We start from the raw sequence: 20,815 nt of genomic DNA, 5'->3' as shown, positions 1-20,815 counted from the left end.
AAATGGTTGAATTCTGGGGGAAAATATATTTTAAGCATTTTGGTTGGTTACCCCTCGGCCACCCTCGCCTATGTGAATCCAGCCTTACCGTTTAATGCTGTAAACATACGGAATCCGCGCGAAATGCATAAACTTCGCGCCATAACCTTTGCTCTGTAATTCCGGCCATTGCATTGTGTCAGTGTGCCTGTTGTGTTTTGACCGTTCGATTATACCGTCATTTTACTGAGAATACGGTGTGACTGTGGGGTATCGAGGGTATTTATTTCACATAAACAACCGTAATTAATCTACTCAGATCCCGATAGCCAATACAAATTTGGGCAAAAAGGAAAGAGATGGAGATTAATCTCTTGTGTCCGCTGTCCTACACATTTAGCTAGGGCTGATGTCACTTTCCTACCTATCAATATTTTTAACTTTCTATTCATGCTTTGAGATATTTATTCCCGCTGCAGGCAATGCTCAATTCCTTGGTAATCTATTTGTAATACAATTTGTGCTACGATATCTATATCAAGATTTGCATTTTAATATTTTCAGTCTACGAAAAAATTGGAAAGAGCTAGTGCGTGTAAATATAACAAGTGAATATCATTAGCATTCGCACATCTAGCATACAGAGAATATATTTTGTCACAATATAAAATATTCTAATTTACGTATCAAGTCAATAGTACCTTACTGCCAACAGTGAGTATTCTATCCATGTGAGTCAAGTTTACATTCTTGACTCAACAGCCGGATTAAGCAGGTTCCTTGCCTAAGCGTGTTCTGATAGCATGCGAGTAGAGTGAGAAACTACATGCCTAGTCTGAAAGATAGCCACTTATGAAATTTTCATGTCCAACCAAGCATTTTTATCGGCACATGTGGATCGCTGTGGCAGTAAGGAATGATCGACTCTGCATGACTGACTCAATTTCCCATTCAATGATGCTTGGAGGCAGCAAGCAATAAAATTTAGCACAGTTCGATCTTATAGTCAAATAACTGTAATTTCAATATTCATTTCAGTGCTAAGTAAAATTGTATTTTTAATCTTACTGACTTCAGTTGAATTGCCGAGAGCACAATGAACACACCAAATAGAGATTTTCTCCGACGACCAGATGGTGTTCGTAGGCGGTCTGCACGGCAAGCATTGGCGGTAATACCTGATATGGCAGGGCTTGCTGTCTCACCAGGTAATTAAAATGCTTATCCCGGTGACCTATTTGCACGTAAAAAAATTTCGATTGACTCTTAAGGGATGCTATACTATATCTGTTGAATCACTTAAATGGCCCAATGTGAGTTTTCAGATTATGCTTGAATGGAGAAATAAAATGGTTTTTCCTTCTGGTATTAAATAATTAATGACTAATGTACCTGGTACTTGCCAGAAAAATCGATAAATGTTCGTATGAACTTCCATACTCTGTCAGTAAAGTAGTGAGAAAAAGCACGTGTTTGCAGATTCTAATCAGTATTAATAACAAGCAGCATTTTACTATACCTATACAAATTGTAAATTGGTAATAAGAAATTGTATTTATTCTTTAGTTCTGATTCTTTAGGAATAATCCGAAAACTTGAAATGAAGGTAACTTTTCCCAGATAACAATTGTGTGATATATAGCACAGTCATGTCCCGATTATTACGCTGTCCAAATAAAATGAAATAAAATTTTTCTTATCAAGGGCATAAACTACAACTTTATGCTCCGAGTGTTGGGCGATCATACGAGGGTTTTAAAGTCATATCTCTGAAATGCGAAAAATATTCCTTGTCATAGTAGGTGTATGTATGGAAAAACGTTTGTGTTCGCCGGTGTAGAGTTGGATATTTTAAATCCCAGTAGGCGTCATGTACAGGAAAACGTTTATATTTTGTGGGCGTAAAGTCACTATGCCAAAAAAGTGTTCTTATTGCCGCCGCAACCTGGCAGAAAACGTATTGCCTACGTAAGGATATATACTGTGATGTCATATGCGCGAGTGTCCTGTGATGGTACTTTGCAATCGCGAGCTGAATGCAGCGTGTGGCAAAAGGGGTAATATTATACATACTTGCTCAAATTATGAGTCTAAAATCGGGTCCACAGTTAGTCAGCAGGCATGCAAGAAATATTGGCATGCTCATGACCAATGGCGAACACCATTATAGACTTGAGCCCCAGCTATTTGAATTTGTGAAATCATTTACTATTTTATTTCATATTCAAGCACAAGCACACTTGTGGTCACTCACAAAATGTGTTTTTACTCTCCTATGAGGTAGCCATAAATGTACAGGCATGTTAATGATATATCACGGTCTTTCATATTCCATCAATTTTTTTAAGCAGTCTCATAACATTTATGTCTTATTATTTTTGAATAGTAATTATCGCCTCTGTTCACTGAGAACGAGTGGTATCATTCTTGTGTAACATGTGTCACATACTGCACGTATGTCGTGACTACTTTTCCTCACATCGCGAATGCATTGTATACTCAATGTGCATACATTTTGTCATCTGAGTTACTTGAATATAGCATCACCTGAACTATTGTAAACATTCAATGTCTTAAACAAAATTTATTCATTAATGTGGCAATACATTGCGACCGCCCCACTAATGAAAATTCAATTTACTCTCCATTACTTAATATCATTACTGTATACTTAATATTTGTGCTCATTTCAGGTGAAGTTATCACCTTGGATGCAAACGCTGTAGATAATCTTGCTAACAGTAGACCTGGATTGGACTCTTGGAGTCCAGCACCTAGCCCAGATGAACTTGTTATACAAAAACGTGGTCGGCGTAGGAAAACTATAGTTTGGTCTCCTGATGTTGATGCGCGAAAGCGAGACAGCCTTTTCAGGTGAGTCTGTGGCTGGTTAATGTGCATTATGCACATATAGGTACTTTTTATCCAGTTGTTTGTGCATAGTAAATTTTTATTTTTTGAACAACTGGTATATATCGTATGGCGACCACTTTTCTCCAAGGCATCTGATGACAAGAAAATTCTAGAAATCAGCACCAAATGTGAGGTGCCTGAAACTTTACCTTTTCATTACCAGGTAGTTAACTTTTTTTTGTGAATAGTAAAGAACCAGTTACCTCACGCAAGCGTCCCGTCACGAAAAAGTCACAAACTCTCTCATTAGGGCCAGCCTCTCATGCACGCGCGGATACATTGTTTACATGGGTCAGACTCCTATTGCATTTTATTTTAGCCTGAAAAAATATTTGTATGTTAATATTCTATTAACATATCTGATTTTTTTTATGTGTAATTATTCATATAAACGTTTTACATGAAGGGTTTATGTTTCATTGGAAATAAGTTTGTTTATGTGGTCAAAGAAATGACAGAATCATTGCATTAGCTGCACGGCCCTATTGACAGAGTTGTGCGTTAAAGACAAACTTGGGCCGAGAAGTGGGGGACAGCAACCGAGTGCGGAAGCGAAGAAGCAGCCCCATTGATAGAGTGCACTGTATTTACTTTAGGAGTAATTCCAAATTGCATAAAAAAATATTGATTACTGATTAGTTTTAAATAAATAATATAATGTAGGCATTCAACTATGACAAAAATAACCGTGGTTACAGGAAAATCTTAAATTCCAGCATTGACAGGTACAATGTTCATATTTTTCATCAATTTCCAATTCTGTGGATTATTTCGTATAACAAACTAATCAAACTTATCTTATTATTTCTTTGACCCACAAATATTCTTTGCTTGTATCATATTCCTTGAACAGCTTGAGCTCCAGAGATCGCACCCCTGTGAAAAGTCCGACTAAGTCTAATATTATGCTGAGGAGTACACCAAGAAAAAGACTCATGCTGGGCGATAGCAATGAGCAGCAACTCAACACCCCTGAAAAACAAATGAAGGTTCCCACTGAATCTTGTAATGTTGCACCGACAATATTGGAATATGAGATTCGCAACAGACGTCATGTTACTACCTTGGTCAATGACCTGTTGAAGGGACTCAGTAATGAACAATTAGTGAAAATCATAATGAATCTTATATCAATGCAAGAAGGTGGATCATTATCATCTGACGGACCTCTGCGAGAAGTGATTTTAAAACAAATCCCAGTGGTAGATATCAAACCTTTAGAAGAGAGACTGAAAAGTCTGAGAACAAATATTCATGCAAGTTTATCATCGACCATAGATGTGATGAACTACAGTGATGTCACGGTTCATCTCGATGCGTATCAGGTATGAAATCACACCAATACTTGACCATTTAAAGTTTCCCATTCAGTTTGAATATTGCAATATAAATTTGAAATTCCTCGGACGGATATTAATCTCCGGTCTTTTCATCCTTTGTATGGCAATTTATGTACCGTGTTCCATGAAAGAACCATAGTACTGATGAAATTGCATGATGAACTACGCATGTAGCGTAGGTTATTCTTTTTATAGCTGTTCACTCTATCGAAAGGATAGTTACTGTAATTTACGCTTCCATTTTGATTATCTTGATGCTGTGAATAAATTTTCGTTACCGAATGGATCTAGGCAGCCCTGGTAAATCAGGGTAAGCTCCTCGTCGAGTCTCAGCACTGGATCTCTGTAATGGAATATACATTTTCTGCTTGGGCTATATCTAAAGAAATTCCAAATTGGGAACATAATGGATTGAAAAACGTCAGCCGAAGCTGCTTCAAAGCTTTAGCGTGCTTTTGTGCTGCAGCCTTGCAGCGAGGGAAGTTTCAACCCCAGAGGTTGGAAATTTACGTGAACCAGTAAGTTGGCAATTTATTTTCAAATGCGATATTTAACGAATTTTCGACACATGGTATTGAGTTGTTTTGTTTATGTTATTGTTAGTTTTAGATAAATTTCAACTACTAACTATAACGTTATTCAATTGTAAATACTTTGTCGAAAATTTTATGTTGACAACAATTACTTTTAGTATGATACACACATGTCCATTGGATGGTAATTGAACTTTTGTATCATTTTCAGACTCGAAAGAATGTCGACAGACTGTGAAGATCTACGACTCTGCCTTCAAGTGGCTAAAGACAAGGTTCTCTCCAATGCAGAAAAATGACTTAATGACTTGTTTTTGCTAAAAGAAAACAGTATCGTGACAATTCAGACATGTACACCGTGGGATTCTCGCTGAGATTCAAACACACGAGTGAATTTTCCAGATGACCTATCAATTATCACTGTATTCTTATAACCTTTGACTTATTGGCTAGTTTTTATGAATCCATTACGTACTACAAAACTTTTGTATCTTACATAAGTTTTGCAGATTGGTTGGTTTCCCTAAATCCATGTTGTGCCTTATATGATTGTTGTTGACAAATTTTCCGTGGCTTTTAACGGTTTACGCAACTAAACATTTTTATACTATTTGCGCGTAAAATGTCATGTTTTATTTGAAGCATCGTCATTGGTTGCCCAATGCCACTAGCGGGTCAACTTTACTATGATATGATTCATAAGATTATTTTAAATTATCCTAAAATTGACGTACTCACGTAACAGCGAGCACCAGTTTAGTTCGTAATGTGAGGAGTATACTGCTATTTATTTTTACTCGACCACGTAGTAGATCAATAAGCACGTCCGACAGGCCTGTGATTACAGATTATTCCGGACAGAACCATTATTCAATTTTTTTTAAGCTGTGAATCATTCAATAAATATTGACTAGAATAACGTACTGTGTTCTGAATACATTTTTCCCCCCAACCTTATTTTTAGGTACATGGCATAAACAGTTGCAAAAATTTGTCAATATCTAATAGATTTTATAAAGTTGTTGAAATCAATTGTTATTAAGTAAGTTTCTTGATTTGTTTAGACTGACATTCTGTACAAACGAGTGTCGATTTTACATGAATGTACAAACTTCTATTCGACATTCACATGGTACAAACCTTGAATTAAATTTAAGAAAATTTTTTTCCGTCTGAGATACATAACACAGGGTTACATATATTCATAATCTCTTGCTTATTTCCTTGTAAATTTCTTAGCCTTGAGTTTTCCGCATGGCTTCTATTGGATAATCCAAGCATGCGCTCCCTGCCGTTGCTACATTTTGAATGTTCTGAAAGAACATGTGTGAGTAAAGATTGGCAGTTCGGGAAATCTATGTATGAGTTGTAAAATTAGGTGCTCTAACTCATACAGGAAATTAAATCCCATTTAATCAAATATTATTAGAAACAGTTTATTTCTGATAATACAATTCACTATTCTTTGAATTAACGTATTAATTGTTACTTTTGAAGGCACATGTTTTATTTGCTAACAAACCGTAGGTATTCTTTTTTTTCAGCTTTTGATAACCGTGTGATTATAATATTGTAACAATATAATAGGATGGTCTATTTGCTTATGCTAGAAGGCTTAAGCAGTTTCTTTGTATAATAACAATAACTATAATTATAATAACATCGGAGTGGAGTGCCCTATTCGTAAAGCTGAAAGCAGAAGGTGCCTTCATTTTGTTGTGACCTTTTTCTACTGCCTACTCAGAATCTATGTTATCAGTAGGTAGTGCTCATGTTATTTGGTTCCAACTTTATGGATAGGGAACCTTACCTCCAGAGATTCTTGTGGCCTATTTAACACCATTTATGTACAAACTATGTAATAATAGATTGTCAAGCCCAAAGCATACAGTTGCCAGGTAATGCGTTGACTGAAGATACACAAAAATTGTTCACCCTGGATTATTTTTCGTAATGGTTGATCGGGTCTGGGTGGGTTTGGGAGCAATTGTACCACCATGCACTTACCAGCCCGTCCTATGGGATTCCAATGTAAAATCGAATTGACATAGCAGAATACTGCAATTTTGTTTCCAATGCACCTTCATCACTGGCATGCTAAAGGCCGTAAGGCTGGCAGTCTTTATACATCTTCAGTCAACGGGATATGCGTCCAATTCGAAGAACGTTGGATATTGAAAATTTCAGAGGGAAAACCCCAAAGAAATTTTTAGGAAACCAATATTTGACTTCGACTAAACTGAAATATTTAGTTGAAGCAAATCTCTAAGTTGTTATACTCGTAAGTAAAAATTTTTACATGACCGACCGTACCTAGCTATTCATTCTATGGACAAGTGGACAGAACGTAAGAGTTTTTAAAATCCCAATCATGTACTGTGGTGGGGGTGGGGGTAGCGCAGTTAGGAGGAGGATGCCCATCTCATGACGAGGCTGGCTGAATGAATTTTTGTCAGGAAAAAATCATGATTAAATCTGAACAAGCAGAGATTAGTAGTTTGCTGCTACCGTCGGCCATCTAACTGTAAATTTATGTTTTGGAGGCGATCGCCTGACAGTTGGCTGAAACTACAGGAATTTACTATTGGGACTCAGTAATGGCTAATGGTGTTACGTGTACGGGGTCATTCATGACGTTCATGACATATTACAGAATTACATCTCCCTTACACAGGGAAAGGAGGTTAACAATCCAATATTCTAGGCTTAAAACCGCAAGAATGAATACCTTCAGCCCTGATTAAAAACAACAATGCAGGTCGATTTAAATTTTTATTGGATTTAATCGTATATTTAAAAATTGAGACATTTCTCTCTGAATGGGGATTGGTACTAGTCGGCTAATGTATGTGATAATTTCTATCGAATTCTATACATAATTAATATTCCATCAACACGATTAAGATCCCGTTTCAATATCCCTCATACATAACTCGACCTGGCTCTACCAACCAGCCCAGTCGTATTTGAACCAATTCGTATGGATTATCACGATACCAGTTGCTATAATTTCTTCATTGGGATTTTTAAACAACAATAAGAAAACCCCCCTCGCCGGCCGGGCCGAAAGAATTGCCTAAATATAGTCGCACTACTAACGCCTTACACGTTTCCCTCGAAAATGTATAAATTTGAGAATAGAGGTTGTCACTTATTGTTAGCCAACTCTATAGACTATGCGCTGATATATCTTTGTATTACCTCATTATACCCCTCACGGAACAGCTCATCTATTAGAGGTCCATACAGGATCCATAGCTCCACAAATGGTACATATCCATGGTGTATCTCTAATAGACATCTACAGAAATCCACAATATCTACGGGTCAGATTGAAGCCGGTGATGGATATCTATTGGATGCTATGAATATCCATGCACATAAGTAGAGGTACCATAGACAACCACCAGGCGACAAATCGTCGCTATCTTCTTTCGTCATAAAAGAGAGCGCCAAGTTGTACAAATCCCCAGCAATGGTACCCTTTCGTTTGCATCGAATTTCGTCCGGTATTAACAGATTTATGATAGCTGTTCTCAAGTGCCTACTTTATATTGCATAGGCCTTGGACTTTTTGTCTAGGGCCGAACAAAATGTACACATGATCATGTTTTAATATTTTTTATGATACGTAAACAAGAGTAGATGATATAAAAATAACGTCGACTAAGGTATTAATTTCCTACCCCAAAAAATCCATTATATTTCCATTGAAGATCTATGTGGCTATCTAATGGAACTCTACGTATCTATAATAGATCTAAGATTTATAAGATCGTATAAGATTGAGATTGCTCATGAATAATAGATAGAAAGAACGTCCATTGGAGGTCCAAATTTCTTTTCCACAAAATCCACAAGATCTCTAATGGAGATGTGTGTGGATGTCTAGTACTGTTCTACGAGACGTATAATAAGCGGACATTTGAATGTCTCATAGAGCTCTAATGTGCTTCATTTCATTGTCAGTTGCATGAGATGTATGCCTAATAAGGGTATAGCATATCCATCATGGATATCCATGGTACGTCCATTAAGGGTAAATGTTTCGTGTGGGACCTCTATAACAAATAATACTTGGTTGAAAAAAAAATCGTAAGGGTGGGTAGGAATCTCACCCCGTGTAAAGCGGTCTTCAGGGGCCTGCTCAAAGATAAACTGTATCGTACAAGACAGGTGGCAGCTCGTGATCTGAACGCTCATTGTCAGTGAGTAGGATCGTGAGTAGTAGAGAGAGATCTACGGGGATAAGTGGATCGCTCATTTGCGTGTTAGCGGCATCGAACTTTCCGACCAGCCACGGTTAAATTTTGAAGCCTGAGGTGATTCAAATTATAGATAACAATTTAATATTGTACTAGGTCTGGACGAAGACACCAAGTACACAAGTATAATAATAAAAATATCTTACGTGAAAGTCTTCTAGTCCATCTTCGCCGGTTGGACTCGTGCGTAGAGCTGGAATTAAAGGAAAAAAGTTGGAACATTAATTATATCATTATTTTTCGTTGTCATGATCTTTCAGAGAATTAAACACGGCGCCATGATTCAATAACTGACATGCACCAGAACAAACAGATGCTACTTCATGCACGACTTACAGACTGCGATAGTTGGGACTGTTACAAAGGTTTGTTTAGCTTATACTTCATTTGCAGGGTACATGTATTGTTTACGCTAGTGAAGGATTTACCGTCATTAAAAAGTATTCATTCGAAAAGTAGGGTACAGATCATAATTATAAAATTGGTTTCCCTGCCATGCCTGAAATCATTACACGAATTTTTAATTATCATGTAGCCAAGTTTAGGAGACTAATTTGCGTCAAGTATTCTTTTCTGGAACAAATTAGGTATGTGGCAGTTTACTGAACGTATATCAAGTGGACAAATTATTAAACTAGTGCTTACGTGTGAATGTAATAGATATTCAGTGTTTACAGTACGAGTAATTTTTAACCGTAATATTGTAATGCATGAATCATGACCGGTATAGTGGGATTTTTTTACACAATCTTCACAACTCAATTTCTTTATACAATGTGTTATTTTTTAATAGACGACAGAGTGCCTTCCGCGGGATTTACCGTATACCGAGAAAAATCATCTGCGATTTATTGCACGATATTTCTATAGTCATATTTATGAGCCATTTACAGGCTCTCAAGATATGGTGCCGCCGATTTCAGCGGTTGAAACCACACGTTAATTGCAACCCGATACTGTCACAAAAAGAGACGCATTAGAAAACATTAGGCGAGGTATTGCATTCCTCAGGATACTTTCGGGAAGCACTCGTCAGACCACCCAATGTCGTATATTTTCGACTACCCGTGAAAACAGACATAGGTATAAAAACTGGTGGCAAAAATGGAACAATAAATGAAAGTCTAACGATCATACGTGTTGTAATTTCAATAGCGCGCTGCTGGAGGGCATAAATTTACGGGTAGTTTAAGTAGTCGCAGGTTGCGAGTCTACAGCCCGTATTATTCTGGGATCAACTGTTTCGGAGCAATTATTATACTTGAATACATCCTATACACGTGCCAGAGAGATCGTAGGGGTCGTGCGATGAAATATAACACCCTGAATTTGACCGCCTAAAGACAGATCAACATTTAACTTTTCATTGTGCACACACAGTAGGTACGCACATCGTATAATGTTGTCAATTTCCCACTTACCCCGAGTAAATTTCGTGGTACGTATCCCTCGCGGTGCGCGAGCTTGCTCCACCACCATTCTCGCTCGTTGTCGTCACCTTTCCTGACCACAACCAGGGAGTCGCCATTTTTCAAGGAAAGCTCGTCGCTGTGCTGCGCATCATAATCGAATACCGCATACACCTGTCCGTTGTTCATTATGCCCAGTTTCTCTTGCACGCCTAGAACGTCAGGTTTAGCTAATTATTAATGTTTATAGTGTATACTGAAATCTCAAAATGAATTTCCCTGACTTCCCGGTTTACCAGGATCGGTATACAACCTGTCGACTGTCATACAGATATCCCTGCTAACTGCAGTCTCGTTGTGAAAAACGACTCCGACCTAGATACAGGGAACGAATGTCAAAGCTACACTTGCTTTGAACGCAATGAAATGGTCAATTATGTACATATTACGCAGCCGCAAATTACTCCCAAAGTGAAGAATGCGAAGATCACAATACGATTAAGTATTGCACGACGCGTATTATAATATATCAAGAATATCAAGATCCACCGTAAAGTCTCGCGCCAAGGATATAGAAAAAAACGTCACGTACGACCCGACGCAGTCTCTTTGTCGCGAAGAGAATTCTACGGTCTATGCGACGAAAATGTTGTCGGATATTTCACGCCTTACACGATTAGCTGAGAAATTCGATAATTTTTTTAGAATTCGAGTCCGAAGAACTTTCATTGCTCTATTTTAATGCAATCAGTGAACGGATAACTGAGCTGTATGTATAATTTGTCGTATTGCTCCCCTCGTCAAATTGGTCGCTCTAGAATTGCCGTCATCTTAAGACCACACATGTATAAAATTCGTTTGAAAGTCGCATCACTATAAAAATGACATAGAGAGGCCGCAGCAAAATATGAATTATCAATAGTTTCCATATGAACAACTTGAAGGAAAACTACGCTGACACTCGTGATAGAATAAAAGCTACAGGGGCTTCTGATGCAGCACTCTTATTTTCCATTTAATGTAAAATGTAGTTTTATGGTATGAAACCTAACCTTGATGTAAAATTTAGAATGAATTTAGTGAGGGGTGGTGAAAATATCCTAATTCAAATATTAGAGTGTGGAAAATTCGACAGTTTCCTCGCGCTGACGTTAGTTTGGACAAAGATATTAGATTTACAGAATACGACCACTCATGGTACGACAGCGATGACAACGAAATCAGATATTTATTAATGCTGAATTCCAGCGTAGATACGTAAATCATGTACCGAATATATTTCACTACCTAATCTATCGTTTGGTGGGGTCGTGAAATCTAACTTGGTAATGATAGTAGTGCTTAGAAGATAGTAATCTAATACGAGCTCGATATTATACAATCATATAAAATGTTTAAATCAGTTTTCAGATACATTATATGTACGTGAAACTGGCTCACTGATTCGCAAGCAGCAAGTATCACATCTAGTCATGTTATTCCTACAATTTCTGTTCGTTTACCATCATTTGGGTGGGAAATTATTGTGTTACGCGGTGCGAGCTATAAGGTTGAGGAATCATTATTTCAAGAATATCCATGGCTTGATAATATACCTGTATACTATGTTATACTACATGTCATGCTGAGTACAGCATAATCAAAATGTAACAGGTGCAATTTCACTCACTGTATAAGTATTCAGAGCAGCCGTCAAAACCCTCTTCATCTTCCTCACACTTTTCGGCAGCGGTCTCGTGGTCGGAGAGCGTCGTAGCAAATATGCATGCTCCGTGCTCAACCAGAAATCTTACCATCGATAGATTATTGCAGCTGGCTGCGCAATGCAGCGGTGTCCTTTAACACGGCAGAATATACATGATTCAATTATACGAATTCAATATACAACTGCATGGCTGTTGAAAAAAAGTGTCAGCCCTTGCCGCACATTTCTGAGCACAAGATGATTGTATGGCAAGGACTTTGAGATGATCGATTTGAATTCGAGAAAATATAAAATATCTTCATAACAGTATGTTCGCATGGAAATCAATTAGAGAGGTGAAACCGGAGGAATATAACGTAGGTATACTTGCAGGGCATGTAGGTAGAGTGGAGAAAAGAAACTCACCATCCATCGCTATCTTGCGCGTTTACGTCGCAGCCGAACTCTACGAGAAACTTGACGATCTCCAAATGTCCCGCGCATATTGCATTGTGGAGAGCGGTTATACCCTCGTCATTTGCGGAGCTCGGGTTTGCGACCTCCTTCGCTGTCTTCTTCACTAATTCCAATTCACCCTCGAGACTGGCGTCCAATAACAAGGCAAGAGGATCGAACGATACCCTGCGTGAGACGTTAGCTTTTCCCGTCGTAGATTTGAGATTACCCTTTTTCCTCCTTATCACGTCAGCTTTGGAGCAGTCTTGATGTTGGTCACTGTCCGTCCTGCCGCGATCGACCATGTCGTTGTTGTTGTTACCGGTACCCTTGGACGCGAGTTTCTCGCCACCGCCTTGCAACGGTTGTCTCTCGTCGGCATTCAGGACGTTCAACGCATCGACGATGTCACATTCCTCCGTCGGTCGCTCATTGTTCGGCTGTTCTAATTGATCCACTTTTTCCGCGGACTCAGGTCTTCGTTTAATCCCACTGTTTTCCGGCAATTCAATCTGATCACTTTGCATGAGATCCGCAGGTATTTCCGTTTCAGGAAAAAGGAATGCGGGGGGCATCTCAATACGTCTGTTTATAGATACGTGGACATTTGACTTTGAGTATCTGAGCTTGGGTTGGTCGGCGAGGGAAGCCTTCTTCAGCGCCAACGGTCGCGCCTTGATTATTTGATGACTCTGGACGTCCGTAGGTGATTCCGGGGGTTCCGAGGTTGGGATTGGAGGTATGTCTTCGTCCGTTTCCACCCTGGGATGATACACCACACTTTCGATCATATAATTCATTTATATGCTTTCACGCACTTAAATCTAAGTTGGGTCATAACGATACATTACGTATACATACAGTTTGTTTCAGCTGAGAATGCATGTCGAGGAAAATTTAGCCACTAATATATGGTGATAATGTGAAAGTCCTGAATTATTGCACTCTTTTGTCATGCAGATTTCAGTACTGTAATACAAATAAAATAAAGAAAAATGTTTAATTCTCAACTGATGAATGCGATCGAGATGAAAATTTCACAGTTTCTATAATAGAATTGCTTTGAAAACTAAGTTTGGCGTTGGTTTTATAGCGACAGGTTCCACGCTTCGCTGAAATCGAAGGAATGGCTATGCGAATCCCCATAATATGATATAGGTATGTATATGAACAACATAAGCAAATGTTACTCGATCCCTTCCGTGGCAAACTTAAAAACAAGTATTTCTCTCCCTTGATGAAGCTACTCAGCCAATGTTTCCGAAATTCAGTACTAAAAATAAATCAGGAAACTGAGATACATATGGATGAATGAATTTATGGGTCCCTTCAGATACACCAATTTTGAAAGCAACATTGAAAACAGAAGACTAAAGACCGGCGAGTGTATGTGCGAGGGCGAGGGGGACCAGGCAGGACGTACCATCGAGCTCTTCAAAGACAGGTTATGAAGCATCCTTCCGTTATTAACGTCAATGCAGAGTGTTTGCTTGTATTAAATCTTTGTAGGGATCATATTGCAAAATTAATTCACATTCAGCGCCTACTCGAGACGATTATAGCGTGCTTCGATAAGATCGAGAGATGAGACATTTCGGTGTGAAGCAACTACGCGCACATGCGTACGCGTAGCGTATAGATTCTGTTGTTGAAAATTACGGAAATTCTACGGGTTTTTTTTTTTTTTTTTAGGATATACAATCTCTCGTTATCGCCAGATTCAAGATGGATATTTTGAAACTCGTAAAACATACTCTAGAATACCCGTATCTACATAGAGATTCAAAATGTATAGTTCATTCGATATTCTAAATATGATTTGACGAGACAGCAATTTTTAGTTTTTATATTACCAAACTTGATCGAAGGGTAAACCAAGCATTTTGGTGAATTTTATATTTCATTATCATGTACTAGGTAAAGCATATACAGTAAGTAAAATCTGTAACGACGAGTCTTTTAATGAAAGCTGTAACAGGTTCATCTCCTCTGGAGGGCTGGACTGGTGGGTTGAGGCTTTCGGAGAATAAAAGCATAAAATGAAACTCACACGATTCTTTCTGCGATGCGACGATGAGAATCATGAAACAACTTTTTTATACAGTAAACTGGTGGGAAACTAGAAGAGACACGTGTCGAGGTGAGGAGAGAGTAAGGGTGAGGTATACGTTCGACGCACTATCAAATGCGGAAGCTGAGGCGAACCGGAAATTTTACGCCGATGGACCCGAGACCCTTTGAACAGCAGACTTACGTATACGACGAGACTGAAGACTCGATCGCACTTGTCTATCAATCAGAGTAATCGAATTCGAGACAAGAGAGAGCATAGAACCCGGGACTCGACTGTTGTGCGTGTCACGAATGCCCCCCGCTGCCCCCCTCCATTCCAACCATTCTATTCTGAGATGCATTATTCCCGACAGTCCACGATCGTCTCGCCAAATCGATCGCGGACTAATTAACATTTATAATTAACCCGGTGATCATGTTGTAATTTCTCACTGAAGAAAATACGCAACCGATATTAAATACACATATAGATGTGCAACCGCGAGTAATCGATGTATGATGTATGTTATCTCCTCCACTTCCTCGACTCCTCCGGACATATTATTTCGAAAACTTCCAGCGTTCCAGAAGCGAACGGATAGCGTCTTTTTATTATTTATCCCAAAGATATTTTTTTCAGCCGTACTTGTTGAAAACAAGGTCCATCTGGCGTTAGATTACAAGGCATTTGTTAAGAAATATCCCAACTCTACAACTCATCGCACTCGTATTATCTGCGGTACATAATATACATATGTATATACATATATATATATATACATTATACACATACGTAATATACATACATACATATATATATATATATATATATATATCTGTATTTTCAAGTCTGTGCTGAATTGCGGTCACATAAGACACGCATGTTCGGTCCTTTTGTTTCCCTTCTTTCTTCAATTGCTTGCGACATGCCATTTTGAGACTCGAAGGTAAATTTTCTGGAGTAAATGCATAAATTCAGATGTTACTCTGTGCAAGCCTTAATTATGTATGAATTTAGGGATGCATCAACGATTAAGATTTCGATTAGCTGGGCCGTCAGAATTTTGTTTTTTTGATGTTGAGAGTAAGTTGTGATAACGGAGGGGTCTTGAGATCTTTCAGAGAAAAAATAAAAGGTAAGCAGCCTTTATACCTGGTTAACAGCTGAATAAAACAACGTCGTATCTTGGAATTTATTTCGAGAACATCGGAATTCGGAATTTGATTGAATGATATCGTTTGTCAGAATTTGGTTCAATAATATTGTACTTTAAGGTGCGATTTAGTTTACACAAAATTTTTGTGGCTGCGAAACTGCAGACTATGTATGTTTTTGCCAGAATATTGTCATTGGTTAACTTACAAAATGTGATTAAGATTCGGTCATACGCCGAAAACTGTTATGTATTTGACGCAGATTACGTTCAACTTCAATCTTCAATATTTGTGACGTATCGTTGAACATATATGATAATGTATTAATCATAAATCTGCAATTCATGAAAATAATTGGTAATTATGCACCAAAGTTAAGACATGATATGGGAAGGAAGTATTCAATCTTAATCGTATCTCATGAGTTAACCAGTACTTTTATAAAATCATGCGAAATATACATATTTTTGTTTCGATAAAAAAAGAAAAAAAATTACAGATATGCGTACAGGGTGAGTCTATGAAAAATTCGAGAATAGGTGGGAATTACCTGATCAATAGTTGCCGCCCCGCAGCCAATCAAGACCAGTGGTCAGGTAACTACTAACATTACTATTAATTAAAGCAACGTCGATATCGATATAGGAGGGAAGTTTCGATGATTTGATATTGGCGGCTTATAATAAGCAGATTACCCTCAACTGAAATAAGAAATGTTTAGTAACCAGTTTTCACGATTTCCAAGAAAATTGGTGAAATTGAGAGGCGTCTCCGTTGATAACAAAGTTAAGTCAGGAGTGCATTGGGAAACTAGTCGTCATTTGACAAAAGTAATATTTGACAACAAATTCGATATCGTTCATTAGTACAATTGTTTTCATCATTAACATCGGAGTAGTCAATTACGCTATATAGGTGCAGTAAAATGCATAAATCCATTAACCTTCCGGCTAACTTTGTTCCGATCCAAAATAAAATGCGACTTCGATTCTGTACAAATTAGGTAACAATTCATTCCATTTTCTCATATCAGCTGCATCGACAGTTATTGTCACATAATTTGTGTAGAATTGAACTCGCATTTTCTTTCGGACCGAAGCCAAACTTGCCGAAAGGTCAAGTCATTTGTGCATTTTACTGTAAATACGTACATCCGAGATGATAGCCGACAGAGCCAACGAATACGTGAACGTACTTCTTATTAACTCATCTAACTGGCTACAGGGCGACAATTATTCGATAAGAAGCTCCTCCTATTTCCGCAGTTTGTACCTACTCACCCTGTACATGGGATATTCCACTCGAAACAGTGTGGTTTTCGGTCGCTGGTCACCGAATTTAATGTCCGGCCAGAATCTCATACCTTACGATCTTTTGAAGAGTGTTCCATAGTTTTGGATCCCAAGTAATTCTTGACTCCCCGAAAATCGCGATTGAAAGAATTTCATTGGGGTCTTCCCGATTCACTTGAAAATTTTACCGAACATAGTTCAAGTTGTGAAAAAAGTGTGGTATCATTTTCAACTGGACGTATTTTTTTGTTCGCCATCAATAAATTGTTGAAGAAATTATTCTGGGACAGAAAAGTTTTTCGTTACCAGGGTTTTATTGAGATCAAATGCGGACGACAAATGCTGACACAAAGCGGTTTAAAATACAACCATCATGATACGAATAATTCCTACGTTTTTGGCGTGTGAACTCTATGCTCGCGCCGCCCCGTGGGGAATATCTAAAACGCCCTATTTAGGATAGAACAGCAGCTGATAAATGTAAAAAAATATACGTAAATAAATAAATTGCGGTAAGTTTCAAGTACAATGATATTAATTTTATCGGACATTTGTGCATTCGGACAGTGCGCATTTACCAGTAAAAATTTTATCGAAGGAGAGAAGCTAATCAACGTTGAACATATTACTTATTGTGGTAAAGATAACCAGGAAACTGGTCCAACTGACTATTACTACATTACTGCTTATGTATCACAAGCTTTAAATATTAGAGAAAAACCAAATGGAATCTCTTGCATGATAAAAAAACATAGTCAAATTGAGGATATGTCTTGCAGTTGCAAAGCCGGAATATGAAAAATTCCGAAATTTAATTTATACTTATTGTTAGCGGGATATGTAATGTCGAAGCTCGCAATGTGCACTCTTGCCATATGGCATAGCCAGGCGGACTCACGTTCGCCACAACTTTACTCACCGAACACCTTGAAAATTGACTCTTGTAACGGAAAATACATGCGTATAGCCGCGCAATTTACAAATCTCGTTTCTCTCGTGCGAACTTTATCTCAATTTTATATTAATTTCCTACCTCATGTGTGTACATATATTAGTATATTGAGCTTCTCATTTTGGTTTTGATCCTGAATTTTAGTCGAGTTTCCTAACGGCCTGACTTTCACATTTTCTGCATTGTGCATAAATTTTGTTTCCGTAGCCCCTCGACATTTCTGAGGTGGCTAAAACAAGAGGGGTCAGAATCGACTTCGCTCGGGTGTACACCATACACGCATACCTATAATACAAACACATTCATACCCATGTACGAGATTAAGTGATTTATAAATGCGTATATAGCTACCTCGCGCCAACGACAACCAAGGCCTTTCCATCGGCGATATCGGAACTGACTTCGACTTTCTCGTGGTGAATCAATCTGGGCGGAGGGTTGGGTTTGTTAGGTTTCGGTGGTAGAGCAGGCTTGATCTTATCATCCCCCCTTGTGAGCCTCCGGTCAGAGTCATACTTCAGTCGTTCGTACTCGTATGATTTATCCGGTAATTTATTTCCGGAAAGTTCGAATTTGGTAGGGTGGTCATACTTTGCCGTGTGGTGGTCGAACTTTGAGTTCTGAAGCAACATATGTCCAGCTGCGTTATCAAATATTGAATGACTTTGTTCCTGTTTGAATTGTTGCAATGATTGTACATGTTCATACTTGGCCAAGAGTTGATTGTTGTCATTATACTTTGCGGAGTGATCAAATTTTAATTGTTGCTGCTCATATTTTATTTGCATATGGTCGTATTTACCATGGGTTTGATCATGCCTTGCCGGTTGTTCGTAAGGTTTTATCGATTCTCGCCGCTCGTCAAACTGGGATTGTAAATTATCGTACTTGACTATATTTTGGTCAATCTTCGTTACGGAATCTGCCTTGATCACGTTGTCGTTTTGCGCATCATTACTAGAATTCGTGTTTGGCGATAATTGCTGGTTCTGCTGACAGTGAATTTGAGTTTGATTCTGACTTTGAGCGAAGGGATTGCCGGAGTAGTTGGCTTGTAAATTCGCCGAGCATTGTGTAAGACTTGTTCCGTTCGTCAAAAGATTCGATGAACTTTGTGATTGATTATTATATATGTTATCGCTGATTCCACTACCTTGAGATATATGCGCTTGATTGACGGCTGCGAAGTTTTGTCTTTGGTTCGCGAAATAGTTGTGCTCTTGGCCATTTGAGTTGTAAGCTTGCGTGGCTGGTAATTGTCCGTGGCCTATCAAGCTCAATGTCTGTGGCATTACGGGATGAATCTTTGTCGAAGATGTCTGATAAATAGGCGATTTTACCGGAAAACTGGGTGCCACGCTAGATACGGGCTTCTGATGAAACGTCATAGATCTGTAGTTCTGATTGTGCGAAAGAGATTGTGCGACGTTGCTGACAATATTTGTACCGGAGCAGGAGTTGCCATCACCGTGTTGTTTTTGATTATGAATCCTCAAGTTTTGTTGATCACCAAAACTGTAGACGGTGTTGTTGTTGTTGTTGCCATTGCTGTTGCTGTTACTGTTGTTATTGTCGTTTTTGTTGCTGTTGTGGTTATTGTTGTTATTGTTGTTGATGTTGCTGCTGTTATTATTATTTGTGGTGGTAAGGTTGCCGATGCTGCTATTGCTATGATTACCGCAGTTACTGTTGCTGCTTGTGTCGTTATTGTTGCTGTTGGTAGTGGTGGTGCTGGTGGTGGTAATAGTGGGGGTGCTCATGGTGGTGGAGGTAGTACCTTTCGTACTTTCGTTAGCGTTAGTGCCAAAAGCGACCGCGATAGTTGCAGCAGTATGAGAGGTAGGAGTGACGATAGTGGTTGATGCGGTGTTGGTAACGCTCGCGCTGGCGACGCTCAAGTTGTTTTTGGCTATGTTATTGTTCGTTGGATGCACAAAGTTGAGGATCGTCGGTGACTTCAGCGGCTGGGATTGGCCTTGGACGTGGGATTGCGATTGACTGTGGGCAATCTGATGTCCGTATTGCTGAAACGACCTTTGGCCTATCTGCGATGCGCTCGCGCTGTGTTGTATTTTGTTTTTATTAACGTCATCGTCAATTTTGAAGTTTACGGCAAACTTTGTATTATACGGCAATGTTTGGTACTTCGGATCATTCTTGTTCAATGAAAAATCATCATTAGGTATGTGCGAGTATGGCTCTATGGCAGCGATGTTACCTGCCGGCCTCGTTTTGTTGCTAATAAACTCAAGTTTTGAATCGGCAAAGTTTGAGTGATTCACACCGACGCGTTGATTTGATCCTAATTGTTGACTCAATCGTTGGTTCAGTGCTCTTTTACGCTGGAGCCGGCCCTGGAGTTGTGCTATCCTTGCATCTATGGCTGCCATTTCCGCCTGGCGTTGAACCAAGGCCAACCTTTGCTGGGACACAACTTGGTTTTGCTGTTCGTTCATTTTGTTACGGTACTAGAATCAGAAATTTATGCCAATTTATGATAACTCAATCATGTTTCTGGAAAAAACTGCGAATTATTCACATACACATTCGACAAACGCAAGCGTTACTATAATTTAAAATAGCTTCTACGTCCACCCCCAAAATAGTACGTAACAACCGGATGTCACGTTCCTCCCCCAACTCCGACTCACGGTAATGCCACACTATCCAGGTCCTTCGCCCACCAATAATACGGGAACGTATTTCTTGATTGGCCGGTCTAGGGCGTTTACTGTTGTACAAGAATTAGATAATCTAGAAAAAATTTTGTTCGCTAATATGTGTA

General features: G+C 38.7%; 2 protein-coding genes across 13 annotated transcripts in view; one reads left to right on the top strand and one right to left on the bottom strand.

The window, feature by feature from the left end:
• The first annotated feature begins 42 nt into the window (after window positions 1–42).
• On the top strand, window positions 43–5,684 carry LOC124307225 (uncharacterized). 5 transcript variants are annotated; one of them, XM_046768738.1, is made up of 6 exons: window positions 43–249; window positions 1,057–1,187; window positions 2,673–2,853; window positions 3,746–4,217; window positions 4,524–4,750; window positions 4,977–5,684. In XM_046768738.1, exons 2-6 carry the CDS (start codon window positions 1,076–1,078, stop codon window positions 5,062–5,064), a joined length of 1,080 nt encoding a protein of 359 aa, XP_046624694.1. In that variant the 5' UTR covers window positions 43–249; window positions 1,057–1,075; the 3' UTR covers window positions 5,065–5,684. The 5 variants fall into 5 exon arrangements, with proteins under 5 accessions (XP_046624694.1, XP_046624692.1, XP_046624691.1 ...); XM_046768736.1 differs by having other exon boundaries at window positions 43–281; XM_046768735.1 differs by having other exon boundaries at window positions 45–258.
• LOC124307205 (apoptosis-stimulating of p53 protein 1-like) overlaps window positions 5,084–20,815 on the bottom strand; it is a 34,798-nt gene continuing 19,066 nt past the window's right edge. For 7 of the 8 annotated variants that reach the window (XM_046768673.1, XM_046768679.1, XM_046768674.1 and 4 more), the window contains 6 exons: window positions 18,382–20,498; window positions 12,550–13,341; window positions 12,109–12,275; window positions 10,452–10,651; window positions 9,177–9,223; window positions 5,084–9,082 (listed from right to left, as the gene is read on the bottom strand). In XM_046768673.1, the coding sequence (XP_046624629.1) occupies window positions 9,188–9,223; window positions 10,452–10,651; window positions 12,109–12,275; window positions 12,550–13,341; window positions 18,382–20,498 (3,312 nt within the window). In that variant the 3' untranslated portion in view covers window positions 5,084–9,082; window positions 9,177–9,187. The remainder of the gene's footprint in view (window positions 9,083–9,176; window positions 9,224–10,451; window positions 10,652–12,108; window positions 12,276–12,549; window positions 13,342–18,381; window positions 20,499–20,815) is intronic. The other variant, XM_046768672.1, reaches the window with a different exon arrangement.

The sequence above is a fragment of the Neodiprion virginianus genome, chromosome 6 (genome assembly GCF_021901495.1).
Source record: "Neodiprion virginianus isolate iyNeoVirg1 chromosome 6, iyNeoVirg1.1, whole genome shotgun sequence".
In the NCBI taxonomy this organism is placed as follows: Eukaryota; Metazoa; Arthropoda; class Insecta; order Hymenoptera; family Diprionidae; genus Neodiprion; species Neodiprion virginianus.
This window is presented reverse-complemented; position numbering and strand designations above follow the sequence as displayed.

Excerpts from the sequence above, each read along its gene's own strand:
- LOC124307225 (XM_046768738.1), top strand. The coding sequence starts at position 1,076 with ATGAACACACCAAATAGAGATTTTCTCCGACGACCAGATGGTGTTCGT. Across the intron at positions 1,188-2,672 it reads AGGGCTTGCTGTCTCACCAG|GTGAAGTTATCACCTTGGAT; the intron begins GTAATTAAAATG and ends TGCTCATTTCAG. Across the intron at positions 2,854-3,745 it reads AAGCGAGACAGCCTTTTCAG|CTTGAGCTCCAGAGATCGCA; the intron begins GTGAGTCTGTGG and ends TTCCTTGAACAG.